General features: G+C 33.4%; 2 protein-coding genes across 3 annotated transcripts in view; one reads left to right on the top strand and one right to left on the bottom strand.

Annotated features, from left to right (window-relative positions):
• LOC118735766 overlaps positions 1–16492 on the top strand; it is a 23524-nt gene extending 7032 nt beyond the window's left edge. Inside the window, exons 1-5 of one of the 2 annotated variants that reach the window (XM_036465725.1) lie at positions 6647–6823; positions 12193–12407; positions 12491–12981; positions 15708–16074; positions 16148–16492. In XM_036465725.1, the coding sequence (XP_036321618.1) occupies positions 12200–12407; positions 12491–12981; positions 15708–16074; positions 16148–16335 (1254 nt within the window). In that variant the 5' untranslated portion in view covers positions 6647–6823; positions 12193–12199 and the 3' untranslated portion in view covers positions 16336–16492. Of the gene's footprint in view, positions 1–6646; positions 6824–12192; positions 12408–12490; positions 12982–15707; positions 16075–16147 lie in introns of those variants that run through there. The other variant, XM_036465716.1, reaches the window with a different exon arrangement.
• The window catches only part of LOC118735727 (serine/threonine-protein kinase rio2), a gene marked incomplete in the record, with an annotated part of 254041 nt that overhangs the window by 142038 nt on the left and 95011 nt on the right, over positions 1–16992 (bottom strand).

Here is a 16992-nt window from a genome sequence, read left to right as displayed (position 1 = left end):
CTTCATCTTCATCTTCATCTTCATCTTCATCTTCATCTTCATCTTCACCACCATTGTTATTAGGTTAGGTATTTAAATTTTCCTTCCTCTTTGTCTTTATATCTAGGTTTCTTTACTTTTATTTTAATTTCTGTATTTATCACTTTCTTCTTCTCCATACTCAACTTTACCTTCTTCCTTGTTTGAGTCTAATCTATTCATGTACATACATACATACATTTTATTCCTGAACTGCTGCTTAGCACGTTTCTTTAATTCGCTATCAATATTAAAGCATACATTTAGGGGGCATTTCCGCCCCAACCATGTACATGTGTGCATTGGTATTGGTGTGACATTTGAATTGATTTTTTCGCTCTATTTTAAACTGATTTGAAATTTTAAAAATTGCCTGCACATCAGCATCAAAATACCTTTCTAATGATATATAACTGTTTATACCTTAGAAGTATAGTTTAGCCGTAAAAGGGGTGTAAAGGAAACATGATTGCCTATTTATATATATGATATGATTTAGAACAAGGTAAGTACAAAACTGCCCCTGCCTTCGAAAGCCCTTGAAATGTAATTTGATTTGAAATTAATAGCAAACAGAAATGCCAATTAATTTAATTAATTCGCAAGTTCTACACAGTTCACAGTGTGACTCTTCAGCAATGTTGCAGTTGCGGTTGATTACGTTCGGATTAACTTGAAAATTTTAATTTATTTTATCATCTCAACAGGTGTTTATTTTTCGCTAATCGGGATTACCCTGATGCAATAATAAAAGGTGATATACGTCCATACATAGTGACAGCTGGTATGAGGCACGAGAGAAAAGGGAAGATCCCAGCAAACACAGTCTCTAACGTTAGAGAAATTTGGATTTCTACATTAGATAACTAGGGTATTTCTCTAATCGTTCTCGAGTCGATGACGAAGTTAGAGAACTACATTAGAATTCGATTCGAGAACGATTAGAGAAACAACGCAAATTCAAATAAGCGTAAATAAGCAATATTCCAAATGAATGAATCATAAATTGTTTTTAACTTCAAATAATTCATTATGAATTTATTGCAAATTTAATAAAAATTTTGCAACAAAGCGTTTTAATTAATAAAGCAATACAGCAGTTTGAAATTTACATTCGAATCCCATTAGAGATCAGCATTAGAATTCGATTAGAGAATTACGGATTGCAACCGAACTTCAGTTGGGTGGCCAGTGGCTGAAATGGTGTTACAGATGGCAACTGGCAACTGAAAGCTGGAAACTGAGTTGCTATATTGGCAACTGCGTTATTGTGGTTGCCACGGAAATTTTGATTGAAATAATTTATTTCTTTTTTCAACTGTTTCTTCAGCTTATTTACACTCAAGTCTTACCCAGCAAACACAGTCTCTAACGTTAGAGAAATTTGGATTTCTACATTAGATAACTAGGGTATTTCTCTAATCGTTCTCGAGTCGATGACGAAGTTAGAGAACTACATTAGAATTCGATTCGAGAACGATTAGAGAAACAACGAAAATTCAAATAAGTGTAAATAAGCAATATTCCAAATGAATGAATCATAATTTTTTTTTAAGTTCAAATAATTCATTATTATTTTATTGCAAATACATTTAATAAAAATTTTACAAACAAAGCGTTTTATTTAATAAAGCAAAATAGCAGTTTGAAATTCAAATTCGAGTCCCATTAGAGATCAACATTAGAATTCGATTAGAGAATTTATATTTTCTCGAGTCGAGAACTATGTCCCATTTTTGTTGAGATTGATATGATTCTCGATAGTTTTTCGAGTCGATCTCAAACGTTTGAGATTGGAGAATGTGGCTAGTTCTCCAATCATTATCTAATCGATAACTACCCTCAATGTTTGCTGGGATAAGAATGCCGCTTTGCGAAGTATTTGGTACACTTTTTTTCATAAAAATTTGTGAAAAACTGAGATTTTACATATAATTCTAAGCAAATTTGCCGGAGAAACCATGGGTCTAAAATCAGCTTGGAGTTTGCCAAATTGCGAACAAATGTATCGAAGAAAATGTGAAAATTTTCATTGTTGCGCCCCCTGGTGGAAGTTTTAAGAAAAAGGTAAGTGCAAAAATGGATTCCATATACCAAGAAACCCCTTATAGTATGTTTTATGCAAACTTTAAGCACTTCTTTACCGGCACTACAGCAAAATACTAAGAAACCTATTTTCACAATTTGGCAAACTCCAAATTGATTTCAGGAACATGGTTTCTTCGGCAAATTTTCTTTGAATGCGCAAGAATAAGCTGAATAAAAGGTAGGCGAGGTAACATCTTTCTTAAAAAAAAAATGGAAATCGGTTAACGTGGTCCAAAGTTATGCGGTAACATACATAAAAAAAAAATAATCCGACGAATTGACAACCTTTCCCCTTTTTGTGAAATCGGTTAAATATAGGCCATTAGTTGTAACTAAGGCATCTAGTACCGCAAACGGAATACATATTCAAATAATTAAAGAAATAAATAAAAAATAAATTCGAGAAAAATAATAAGATATATAACTTAATAAAGGTAATAAGCTTGTTCTTTACTAAATAGCTTAATTGCATATAGAACCCATAAAATAATTTGAAGCAAATAGGAGACATGACATAATTTTTTCCACAAAATCCGCGCGACTTGTATATACATATACCTAAATATGTTGTGGAATACTAATTTTACTACATATGTGTGTATGTATTAATACTATATGTAAGTGTAAAGATGAGATCTTATCTTTTACTTTTTGTAAAAATGACTGCGACTGCAATATGAATGAATTTCAATTCCATAGTTTTTAGTTTATTCAGTTTGTAGTTAGCTTTTTAAACTGATATAAAATAAAGACATTTATATTTCTTTGCTTAAAAACACAAATTTATTTTTATTTCTAGTATTCGCACTAAAGCAAGACTACAAAACTAGTTTGTTAGCATATTTTAATTAATGGTCATAATATCCCGAAATATCGTGGGATTATTCCGGGGTTACCTTTTTAAGATCCCGAAATCCCGCGATTCACAAAATGGTCCGGGATTGGATGGCTTAGTCGTAACAAAAGGTGACCAACCGGCATAGAACGAAAAAAATACAATTTTCAGAAAAAGTAAATTTTTCTGTTAAAAACGTGCAGGCTAGAAACTCATTTTCGACTTATAGTTTTCTCCACATTTTCTCTTAGAATTGTCTATAAAAAGGAAAAATACTATGCGGTTCGGCGAAAAACTTTCGTCCGAACAATCTGATCCACTCTAATGTGCATATGTAAATACATATGTTTTATGAAATTGAACACTCGTATCACATGTCGAACCGATAAGAGGTATTTTGAATAATTTTTATGTCTGTAGTTTCTACGTGCGCTGCTTTGTTGTACTGTTTGACGACGCCGCCGCACAGACAAATTTAAACGCCAGCAGAAATGAACTGCAATTAGAGATAGTAAATCATTAACGCAAAACAAAGTTATCAATCAAGCAATATAAGGAGTACTCACTCATGCTTTCCTAACAAGAAACACTCTGCTTATCAAAGTCAATATTCACACAAACATATTCATTGATAGCAGCTGAATCACCCTGCCGCGGTCGCACAGTGTAGCACGTATGCCACATTGTTGAACAAGCGAACCGAAATTATACATTGAATGCATTTTGACTGATAAATTTTTAGTCGTTTATTGTAAAATTTCGAAAACATTTTATTTTATTATTTTATATCTTCTAAGAGCTATTCAAGTATTACGTGACTACCAATGGGGAGAGGGGCCTTTGATTTTCTTCTTTTTTTATGTTAAGGGGCGGAAGTGGCTCTGGATGATGATACGTCAGCGGTATTTATTTGTTTTCCTTCCACTTTTTTTTTAAAAAATTAGCAGATACATACTTGAACAAATGTCAAATATACGTAAATTTTTTTAGGGTATAATTTCTAAACTTGACAACTGCTGATCAGGAATAATAATAATAATAAAGAAATGCTAATAAAAAAAATAGATTGGCCCTTACACAATATGTTAGCGTTTTACCCAGCTTCTCCTTCGATTTATCGTGTGCGCGTTATTGTCGTCAAACAAAGAAAAGGGACCTACAGTTTTACGGCGACTCCGAACGGCGATTGTATTTTTATAAGAAGTTGTTTTCCATGACAGAAATCATAGTTGCCAACTTGGTGCTTTAAGCACTAGATTTAGTGATTTTTGAAAATTAAAACGCCAAAAAAAAATTATTTAGTGCCTAGTGCCTTTTTTGGTGATTTTTTCTGAACTAAAATTACTCAGATAAAGTTAAAACCTGAAATAATTTGTAAATATTTAAAGCTGTGGCAGCACTGAATTTACAAAAACCTACAAATTTACCTGAGTAAAACACATCGTTTCTTGGCGCTGAATCCAAATCTGGCCGCACAATTACTCTAGCACTAGAATTTTGCGATATCCTAACCTCAAAGTGCCAAAATCACGGTTTTTTGCGATATTTGAGGTTATATAAAGAAAAAAAAAAAATTGTTTGCTCATTTCTACTTAGGGCATGATTTTCGATTTTTCTTTCTTGAGATATATCAGTTTTCGGTATTATGTCGTAAGCATGAGTCATTATAGCTTATGGCTTTTCAATCGTTATGAGCGAAAAAGTTTTGTTTATTGATTTATGTATGCATTCTTGTAAATATTGTTAATTTTTTGTTGTTGTTAAATACATACAAACTGTTAAAAAAAAACATCCATTGATTCACAACCATTTGGTGCTTTTAGTGTGGTAAAACGCTTTTTTTCCAAGTTTTTGGTGCTTTTTGAAAATCAAAAGTTGGCAACACTGACAGAAATATTCTCGGAGGATTGTCATTGTCTGCCGAAGGGGACCGCTATTAGAAAAAAACTTTTTTTTAAGCTAGTCGGGAACTGTGCTCGAACACAGGCCCTACTGAATGGTAGAGCGCACTGCTAACCACTACACCACAGCGGCTACAAGAGATATTAACAGATTAAACAAGACCAATAATTATGTAAGCATGCGAAGGGGAGAGCGGGATAATAACTATGCTTGCATTAGCAGACAAGGGTGAGGCAGAAGTTAAAAATTTATAAAACTATGCTCACGTAATACTTCAATGGCCCCCTGCCTATACGTAGTCATTTTACATTAGTGAATCGCGTATTTCGTTCTTCTGTTTGTTTTTCATCTTCAAAAATATTTTGAGGTGGTAATTTGAATCATAGGGCAATATCCCTATCTAACAATGAATACAACCTAAGTTGTTTATCCCCTGTTAAAATTGATGGTGTGGAAGTACAGATAGAGCAGGTTGTGACTAACCTTGGTTTCAAAGTGAATTCAAGGATGAGCTGTGTTGATCATATAAACTACTCGATTTGTAAAATATATAACTTATTAAGGAAATTATATCGCACTGCATATTTATTACCAAATGATGTAAAACTCCGACTAGCTAAGACACTAATAGTTCCTCAAATCATATACAGTGAAGTTGTATACTCTAAGCTTGACAATGCATCAAAACTAAAAATACAAAAAGCTTTAAATACTACAGCTCGTTTTATTTTCTCAAAACGAAAATAAGACCAAATTTCAGCTCATTCTAAGCAAATACTTGACAACACCCTGGATAACTTTCTTAAGATAAGAAATCTTGTTTTTTTACACAAGTTGGTTTATACTGCAAAACCAGAATACTTATTTAAAAGCCTTAAATTTGGACAAAGCGAGCGTGTGCTAAATATTATAATAGCTAAGACTACATACATTACTACTTCTCGCATGTTCTTTGTTCATGGTGCACAATTATGGAACTCTCTTCCGCCCGCTATAAGAACGATAAAAGATGCTAGATGCTTCAAGAATACAATACAAACCTACTTCTCTTGACTTGCCTCTGGAAAACCTATCCCTCCTCATTCCCTTCCCTTTAGATATCTTCTTCTACCTTTTCTCTGTGCATTTTATAACTAATTCTAATTTTAAAATAATATTATAAATAATTTTTTATTATTATTATTTTCTTTTTTTTAACACCATAGTTTACCATAAGTCGATGTGCTGTAAGAGACACTAGTCTCACTGGCATAAAATAAACACATAAATAAGTGAAATAGGTACTCAAGATTCCCGAGATGGTCGTTTTTAAGCTTACAGGATTAACTCAAAGTATCTACTCCGACCAAGGACCATCACCACAGCAGGAGCTGCTACGAAAACAAGAAGTAGTTCTTTTATTGGATTAGGTATTTTCCAAAGGGTTAGAACTAATTAACCGATCTGAACCGAGTTTTAAAGTAATTTGTAGACCTGCAAAATTGTTTTTATACAAATTCACTTTGATGAATTTTTAGCAATATTATGACATGCTATTATAGTGGGCGAAGTGTTAACGAATATCTTACCAATGTATGTAGATTTCTTCACCATATCTCTTCCAAAACTAATCAAGTCCAAAATTTTTAGAAAACTTTTGTATAACCAATAGGCGTGTCAGTTTTTGCCCACAGCTTTTACGGAGGCGTTATACTGTACTCCTCCTTCGGTTTGCCGGTGTTTGCAAGGAAAGCAGTAAGCATTTCTTTGAGTGCTGTTGTATGTATGTACATTTATTTCCATCTATATTGACCAATTATAAATCGAAGCAAAAGAAATAAATCGCAATCACAATTATGACTTATTCCTAATTCGGGCCAAGCGGCTAACACCGGCAAATTCAGTGCCATGTCTGCCAATCGCTCGGCAAACATTGGGTGGGACCATTCCAATAAGGCAAAGAAAGGCAAAGAAACATCGAATAGAACTTGAGGAAGAGCGGTAAATATCAGTGTGAAAAGTAATTTTGATTGATATAAAGTAATGGGTATGTGAGCAAAAAATTTTAGTTCGATAAAAACTGAAGTCGAAGTGCGGTTGAATTCGCGAACTCTAATTGAAGAGATAAATTAGTAGTGGTAAAGTTGTTTAACCTTTATGCATTTAACCTTTTTGCACGTATGTAGCTGGTCGGAAGTCTAATTTTTTATGAAAAATCATCTTCACGCATGGAACAACAACAACTGTTCACAAATGCTTTATGTACTCGTTTTCTCATTTAATAATATTATTTTAATTTTCATATGAAAGGTTGGAGTAAAAAATTTGATTATTCAATATCTGTGAAGCAGTATTCCCCTATCTATGACGACACGCCTGTTGCAGACTGGCATTAACGTTAAAAATTTGAAGCATGCGTGTTTCAACAAAATAAATTCAAAAAAAAGGTTCGGTTTCCTAGCATAAACATTAGACTGAATCACTCCCCCTACAAAAAATAAATCGGTACTGTGTTTTTGCCATTGGAATTATAAAAGCTTGATATTTTAAGAAGTCCACCAAAATATTTAGAAAAAAATATTAAGATTTACGTGAGCTGAACCGATTTGAGTTTTTTATGAAAAAACCAGTTTCTTAAAGTTTTTTTTTTTTTTTTAAAAATCCGCTCAAGTGACAGACCGGTTAAGCTTAAAAAATTTGCTTAAAAAAAATAATAAAAAAATTTCAACGGAACCGTAATTATGAGATTTTAGAAGCTGTTTTTTAACTTTTTTCAAAGATTGGTATAAGAAAAATTTGAATAACTGAACCTGGACTATTCCGATTTAGATTTGTTAGGTATCATAGGAAAGGTATTTCTCACCCTTTTTACTTCCTTGCCAATAAACTCATTCAAAGGATGAAGCAGAAAGGTAGGATGAACGAGCTTCATTCTGAGTTGAATGAAGATATGTATATTTGTATTTGAAAAAAAAAAAATTGGGACATGAATGATTTTTTTTGCACAGAAATAAAGAAAGTGGGAAAAGCCTTTTTATTAAGACCCCATAAGTCTAAATCAGAATAGTTTTGGCCCAGTTATTCAAGTTTTTCGTAAAACAAGTTTTTTAAAAAAGTAAAAAAACAGCATCAAAAATCTCATTATAACGATCCCGCTGAAAAGATTTGTAAATATTTTTATGCAGTTTTTTTAAACTTAATCTATTTTGTCATCTGAGGGGACTTTTTTTTAATTCTTTAAGAAACTTATTATTCATAAAAAACTCCATTTTTGCAGATATTTTCAAATCGGTCCAGCTCACGTAAATATTCGTAAATATTTTTCCGAAATATTTTGGTGGACGTCTTCAAATATAATAAATTTTGTTATTCCGGCGGAGAAACAGCAACTTTTTTTGGTGATGCAGTCTAATACACATACATACATATGTACGAATATAATGTCGTGTATGTATACTAGGTAGACTACGGGACAAAGGGTGATAACTTTCTTATCATGACCATTAAAACCTTGAACCCTTTTGATATGGAACTTTCCATCTTTATTCAAATTTAAAAAAAAAATGCTACAAATACATATAGACTATCACCCAAAGTTAATATTCTGAAATATTAGACAAAGTCTAAACTCAGTTATCGGTTTTCATTTGCAACGTTCTTTTATTGACAATGTTAACTGGCCGGTGAACGGCCTCTGAATATACATAATTAAAAACATTAGTAGTATTAAGTGGACTCTAGAGGTGCAAAACTATCGATAGTCAGGCCATCGATAGTTTTCGATATTATTTTCAAAACTATCGATATATCGTCGATAGTATCGTATTTATATGGTTTGCCTCAATTTTCGTATGAAGATTTCCTTAAGAATATATTCCGAAATTACGTTTCGATAACCTTGTAAACTGCTGGACACCTTTTTTAATTGTTTAGCCGTTAGGTTAGAAGTAAAGTTATTGAAAATTTGAAATGAATTGAAATGGAATAAAATTGGGCGTACTGAAATTTTATATTTGTGGTTTTCGATATCCTCCGTCACATATATGGCATTCATCAAGTAAATTTCAATTTTAGAAGAAGAAACCATTTTTTATCTGAGAAGTAATGGTTTTTATCTACCTTTTATTAAATAGTAAATAGTGGTCCATAGATAATATTGAAAGTTTTGGTATAAATTAATTTGTATCAGTTTTTAGCCGTATTTTAAGAGATGCAAGGTTTTCCGTCATTTTCGAAATTTGACATTACTCTTAAAAAAGTAGCAATCAAATTTTTATTTCAACTTGGATGTTTAAGAGAAATGAAAAGAAAAGAAGAAATAAAACTAAAATAAATACTGAATCACATGTCTGTCGGACTATCGATAGGTCCAAAAAACAATCGATTGTAGGGAAAAATAAAAAACATCGATACTATCGATAGTGCCATCGATAGTTTTGCACCTCTAGTGGACTCAGCTTCTGACGTTTTGAAGAGAAAAATATCGAAAAATTCTCAAAAAAAAAAAATTGGCTCGATAGTCGAAACTTTGTAATTTCGCATTAAGATGGACGCCTTAACTTGAAAAACTGGAAAACTCGAAACTGAAAAGCGAATACCTTCATGTAAATAACAGCGACATATTGAGGCGCCTACTCCTGCAGTACTGCATTCAGTGAAATGAAAAAAAACGAAAAAAGTAAAGCAAAATCTTGTAAAACAAAAAAAAAGGAACAAGCAGAAACAAGAAATTTCTATGTCATTTGATTAAGATAAGAAAATGAATTATGAATAAATGAATAACAAATTAGCGATTAAGTAAATTCCCCTTTCACTAGGCATATTTGTATGTATTCATTCCGAATTTCTAGAAAAGGGCAACAGGTTCTATTAACATAAGGGATATCCTCAAATCCTGAAGGCTGAAAATTTTTGTATGTCCAACATTTTGCAGTGTTCAGACATCAATTGAAATTTATATATTACTAGCAAATACCCGGCGTACTTCACTGCGCCTTAAAAGAATTTTCGGTTTGTTTGATACAAATATTGTAAAATTTCATTTATTTTATCAATTTAATTGCATAAAATTTTACAAACAGGTGGCAACTTGGTGGTAAACTTTCTTAAACCTCTTCAGTTTCGTGCCGATATTTCAAAATTCAATTTATATTAACAATTATATTCAATTAGAATTTTCAAACAGGTGGCAACCTTACACAGAAACATTTTCGGCAGTAAGTCTTTTTAAAGCTCTTTCTTTAAACAGCCATATTGGAATTTTTACTTTATCTTATCCACTTACTTAAACAGCAATTTTCAAACAGGTGGGAACTTCTCATCGAGATTTATGCATAAAAATGTTTACATTTTGAAGCAAAAAACAAAACCTACTTCAGTTCTCTTTAGTCGATAATCTACCGACTTTTGTACAGAGCTGAATTGCGAAAGAAAATGAGTTAGTGCCTTTCTTTATTAGGGTAACGATATATGTACACATGACTATCCTATAATTAAATCAAAAATTGTTTATCAATCAAAAGATTAGTTATACAGCACCCAGGCATATACATATGTATATATGTATATACATATCCATGTGACTAAATATCATAAAGGGCCGTACGAAAACAACTAAGCAATTACGTTTTCTTAAAATTTCAGACTCTTTACTTGATTTATTCAAATAAATTTAAGTAAAAGCTCCGAAACTTTTAGAAAAAGCAATTGCTTAGTTTTTATTCAAACGACCCAAAGTTTCTCTTCGCATTTTTTTTAAATTTATTATTTAGTAATAAGTCATAACATTTTTCCGAAAATAAAATCGTTAAATTTATTATATATAAGTCGAAACTTTAACCTTGTAAAACCTTTGGAAGAATAAATTTATGGAAAAATCCAACGTGTGTGTGTGACGTTTGTGTGTCTTTTGGATTATGACACTATTGAAGTAAATTAGCGATATATATGTGCATTAGGGTGGTCCAAACTAAAAAATAAGGTCGGGATTTTAATGCTTTAGATTGGCGCTTACACATATGTTAGTGTTTGGCCGAGCTTCTCCTCCGACTTGTGACGTGCGCCTTGATGTTGTCACACAAAGCGGAGGGACCTACAGTTTTACGCCGACTCCGTAGGGCGATTGTATTTTTATGAGAAGCTGTTTTTCATGGCAGAAATACACTCGGAGGTTCGCCATTGCCTGCCGAGGGACGACCGCTGTTAAGAAAAACCTTTTTTTTTCTAAATTTGTTTGCGATGTTGCTTTGACCAGGGCTTCAACCCAGGCGCTGCGGTGTGGAAGCGCGCACTACACCACAGCGGCCAACAGAAAAAAATTATACCCCGGTTTTTTTTATTTAAAAAAAGATATATTTAGAGGTCGCTCAAAGCGAGTAAAGTTTCCATATGTTTTAAAAGGGAAAACACCAAGATATATAGCTCTTGAAAATAATACTAAATATAATATATAAAACTTTTTTTCTTTAGGGGACTGCCAACAATAATACCCAATTCTTTATTTGACTATTTTCTATTTATTAACTATTTTTTTATAGGACCCCTAAAAACCTCAAAAAAATTAAATAGGTACCCCCAATAAAAAATCACTAGTATTAAAAAATAGTAAAATGAGCAACTGCGTATTGTTATTGCCAGTCTCCTGAAGAGAAACAAAGCTTTCGGATCAAAAAATATTGCTTTTCAAGAATTTTGTACCATTTCTACGAAAACTTGTTTTTCCCCCATATAAAATACATGGAAAAGTGCTTTTAGTGCTTTGAGCCTCAAAATAAAAAACGAGGTATCATTTTATTCGGTTCAATCCTAGGGAGTGAGAGCAAAAAAATTCAGACTTTTCTTTTTCACGTGCACTTTTGGAGCACACTAATGTACACGCAAAAATATGTATGTTTTAAACTACATATTAGAGTGGTCCAAAAAAATAAAATCGGAGTTTTAATGCCGGCAACCCTAGGATTGAAAAGAAAAACTTTAAATAAAACTAAATAGCTCTACAAATTCGCTTGACAATACATTGCAACTAGGGATGTTATACCAATTCGAGTGAAATCTCTTAAATTTTCGCAATGGTATATTAGAAGGAAAATTATTCACCCTTAACCAAAAGGAAAAAGGATTTTGTAGCTCCGCCCACAAACGCTAGCGACATCTGCTTGTCAAAATCTATGTTGCCATAAAAATGGTGCAGACACATGAAAACGATTTCAGTCAGCCGGTATGTTCTCAGATTGAAACAACAGCAGTAGTGTAGTATATTTCCGACAAATTATATATGTTTAAACTTTTTAAATCTATAAAATTACTCTCATTGTTTCATTCATGCTAGAAAAGCTGGACGAATACTGTTAATATAACAATTTCGTTTATAGATTTAGAATGGACTCTACACTAAATGGCGGTGTTGGGAATGATGTCGAAACTTTACCAGCCTGGCTGAAAGTAGTAACTTTCGAGAATGCAGCACGCGCCAGTGTAGGCGACAATTTTGCGAGACTAGTCAACGCTCGCTTTGAAAGCGATTCAAAAAGTAACGATAACTATTCCTCGTTATTGCTGCGCCTCCATTTGGATATCGAACTCAAAGGTTCCCACATACCGATACAAATATACTTGCATTCGTAAAAATTTTATAATCGCTTAATTAATCTATTGAAATGTCACTTGCAGATGGTAGCACAAAAACGGCGACTTTCGTTCTCAAAGCGCCACACAGCAATGAATTGATGTTGAAAATATTGAATTTATTGAAACTCTTTCCGAAAGAAGAAATAACTTATCACAAAATTTTACCGAAATTCGAAGAGCTATATGAACAAGTGGGAAAAGACGTTAAATTTGCACCCAACGCATATCAAATCGATCGTGATATTGGTGTGGACTACATTTTGCTAGAGGATCTGCGTCCAAAAGGTTATAAAAGTGCCAACCGAATTAGGGGTTTGGATCTGGAGCACACCAAGCATGTGCTTCACAAAATGGCCGAGTTGCATGCCGCTTCCGCCTGTTATGTGGAACACTTTGGCATGTATCCCGAGCAATTCACTGTGGGCGTTTACTCGAAAAACAATAAGGAGCTTCTGAAGGAGTTCAATGCATCCGATACATTTTTGGCTCAACTCAAAAAGTGGAAAGATGGTCAGGCCTACTATGAGAAATTGGTGAGTACTCGTAATAACACAGAGATAGAAACGAGACTATGCCCCCTATTCAAACCGAATGTATGTATGTACTCTAACAAATTTGTAACGGATGAATAGAAACGTACGAAAACGATTAAATATGATGGGATATTTTAAATCCTAATTTCAAAATAGAGATAGAGACATAATTCACTACATAAATTACACTGGTCGAGAGTCAAACAAACTCAAGAACGGCATTCATATTGCTTAATATCCATACATATGTATGTATGTATGTATGTATGCACGTACTTATGAACATACATATGTATAAACTCCCTAGGAGTGTTCTATATCGACAAAAATATACCAGTTTTTTTTTAAATAAAAAAATTGTCAGTGGTCGCTCAAAGTTTCCCAACTACTTTTTCTTAGAAACGGTAGAGATTCCTTGCTATCGGCTAACACTGCTTTTCTTCCGGAGTCCCCAAAGATTAACACCCAATTGTTTATTTAATCTTTTTTTTTAATATTAACGATTTTTATCGGGGGACCGACCCAGAAAAATAACTAATATTAAAAAATTGTTAGGTAAACAAATGGATATTATTCCTTGAAAACTTCTGAAAAAAAAAACAGAGATTGCCGATTGAAAAAAATAGATTCCCAAGGATTCTATACGTTTCGAAAAAAAACCAATCGCATAAAATAAATGGGAAGCTTTAAGCGCTTTACCTACGACCTCTAAATATTTTTTTATTTCAAAAAAAGGTTTATTTTTTCGGTATAGAATAATCCGACTTTAATTTCTTTGGACAACCCTAATACATACATATATATTAGGTGCCAATCGAAAACGTTTTTTTTTGTTTGGAAATTTCAAGAAAATATTATTGGCTACTTTTCTAGATTTTTTAAAGGTCATTTAGAGGTCGCGACCTGTCGATTTCGGTCAGAAAATACGATTTTGTAGGTTTATGGATTTTTTAATGACTATTTTCGATCCGATTTCAAATATCGAATACGATCTGAGAAAAGGATGTACATATACTAGCGAATACCCGGCGTGCTTCGCTGCGCCTTAAATGTAATTTTGTTTTGTTACTCCCTCTCACAACATTTGAAAATATTAGTTAATGTTGCTGTACATATTGGTATAGTAGGGAGATTTTTTCAAATTATATAAATGCGATAGTAGACTCCAGTTATAAGATTATAAATTAAATTTCCAAGAGAAAGTCGGTTCTTTACATATTTTCTAATTACCTTCGAAAATATATTAACTCAAAAAAAAAAATAAACAATGCTTCATAGATCGATTTTTTTTAAATCTAACTTCATAAAGTTCTTTAAAAATATTTTGTAAATGAGGCCATAAGAGCTTAGGGGGAGAGTTACAACACAAAAATACATTTAAGGCGCAGCGAAGCACGCCGGGTAATTGCTAGTAACGTATATTTATATAATTTGAAAAAATCTCCCTACTATACCAATATGTACAGCAACATTAACTAATATTTTCAAATGTTGTGAGAGGGAGTAACAAAACAAAATTACATTTAAGGCGCAGCGAAGCACGCCGGGTATTCGCTAGTTAGTTAATATTGCTGTACATATTTGTATAGTAGGGAGATTTTTTCAAATTATATAAATATACGTTATTTGAATATTGAATTAATACACGTTTGAGGAAAGGGTGCGATAGTAGACTCCAGTTATAAGATTATAAATTAAATTGTTGTCAATGTTTTTTAATAATTGTAAACATTCGCCAGCTGCTTCTGTTTATTTATTAGTAAAAGGCAGGACTGCCAATCTTGCGGCAAAACAATAATAAAAATCCAAAAAAACACGTAAAGCCAAACAGAATTAATTGCAAAACGTGCAATGATACACACATTAAATTTCTTATGTGCACCCTCCACACAGACCACAATCACTTCTGAAAATTTCATTTTATGTGCACCCTCCACACAGACCCCAATCACCCCTGAAAATTTCATTGAAATCGGGCAAGCCGTCTAGGAATGATAGAAATCTCTTATGTGCACCCTCCACACAGACCCCAATCACTTCTGAAAATTTCATTTTATGTGCACCCTCCACACAGACCCCAATCACCCCTGAAAATTTCATTGAAATCGGGCAAGCCGTCTAGGAATGATAGAAATCCGAAAAAAACACGTAAAGCCTAACAGAATTAATTTTTTTTTTTTGTTTTTGCAAAACGTGCAAAGATACACACATGAAATTTCTTATGTGCACCCTCCACACAGACCCCAATCACCCCCGAAAATTTCTTTGATATCGGGCAAGCCGTCTAGGAGGAGTATGCGAACAGGAAGTTTTGCCACTTAATTTTATATATATAGATAAATATTGTGGAGCCCGTGGGTTTTGTCCGATTTCAAATTTTATTAGGTGAATTTTTTTGGTTGACGGTGTTGTGTGTGTTTCTTCCATATATATATAAAATGTACGGGAAAAAAGCCTAGCATCGTCAGCAAAAAAAAAATATATTCAAAATCAACGCGATTTTCTAGCGTCTTGAAATTTGCTCTTTTGAATAAAAAGTTTAGCTTTTTTGGGCGTAATTCTTAAAATTTGTAGAATTTTTATACGAAGTTTGAAATGTGGATTTATGTCGTGGTGATCTTTTTCAAAAACATTATAAGCATTAAATACACAAAAGAAAAATAACCAAAACTGGTCAAAATGTCACTTAACTTAATTAGCTGACCATAAGGGTATACACTTTATAGGCCGACAGCGACAACTACTTGGTGGATCGTTTGCTGCAAGACCAAGTTTACAACCCAAGCGAGTTCAACGTACTCAACCACGGCGATTGCTGGGTGAACAACATCCTCTTCAGGTACAACGCGTTCGGTGAAATTAAGGACACTCGCTTCATTGATTTCCAAGTCGGCAAATATGGCTCGCCCGCTCATGATCTTTACTACTTCATTTTATCATCAACTGCAGCAGATATAAAAATTGCACAGTTCGATTATTTAGTGCGGTATTACTTTGATAACCTCGTTGAAAACTTAAAACTACTCCAGTATCACCGTCCCCTGCCGAAGCTGCGGAATCTTCACACGGCGTTGCTTAAAAACGGACTAGCAGGTAAGGGATACAAATTTATATTTCAATTTTTCTGCAAATCTGGCGAAAATACTAACAAAAATTTTATTTGCAGCCTACTTAGTTGTGTCTAAAGTTTTGCCGGTTGTTATGTTGGAGAAGAGTGGCAATGATTATAAAGAGGATCGCTTTCAAGATGAGAGTAAAATTAAACTGGCGATGTACACTAATCCAAAGTATGTTGAGGTAATGTCTGAAATCCTTCCGTGGTTGGATAATCGCGGCTTGCTTGACTGGAAGTAATTTGGAAATGCTACTCGTAATATTAAATATAAAATGCACTGTATCTGAGGTTAACATAAATGTAATATCACGCGATAGGTGAGAAATTCTAAAGCGATGACGAAACAATAGCGAATCTTTGATTACACTCACTGAGAAACTTTGCGTTTTAATAAAAATTGATAAGTACTATCGGAATTTGTATTCACTTCTGTAAATTCAAATGAGCCCAAACCAAAGCTTATAACGGCCAATGAGATTGCAGTGGATAAGTTCGGACTAGATACTAAAATCCTAATTTAAGCTAGGCATCTTGATTGCGTTTCGCGTGAATCCTTCGCATAGGCCACAACTGATCCTTAGTTTCGTCGAGAGTTTAGTGTGTAAGCATAGATTATAAATCCTGCTCGTGAGCCAAGGAAGATCAATCATGGCTTCCAAAATACTGGGCAGTGACACAGAAGGTGCTCAAGGGTGCCTTTCGGACTGTCTTCGTTGCAATGCTAGACATGTGTCAATCAGCGTGATTTCTATTCGTGCCTTGGGTGATGTTGTGAGTGTGATCTGGTAAGTTTCACAGCTGGCTATCGAAGATCGTAAGTGAAATTCGTATTATGAGCTATGCAAGCGTGTCGAAATTTTCGTCAAGTACCGACTTTTCTGTCGAACAGAATTTGG

This window comes from Rhagoletis pomonella, unplaced genomic scaffold (genome assembly GCF_013731165.1).
Source record: "Rhagoletis pomonella isolate Grant_MI unplaced genomic scaffold, Rhpom_1.0 Rhpom_scaffold_00001, whole genome shotgun sequence".
Classification (NCBI taxonomy): Eukaryota; Metazoa; Arthropoda; class Insecta; order Diptera; family Tephritidae; genus Rhagoletis; species Rhagoletis pomonella.
Note: the sequence above shows the minus strand (reverse complement) of the source record. Positions and strands in the feature narration are given on the sequence as shown.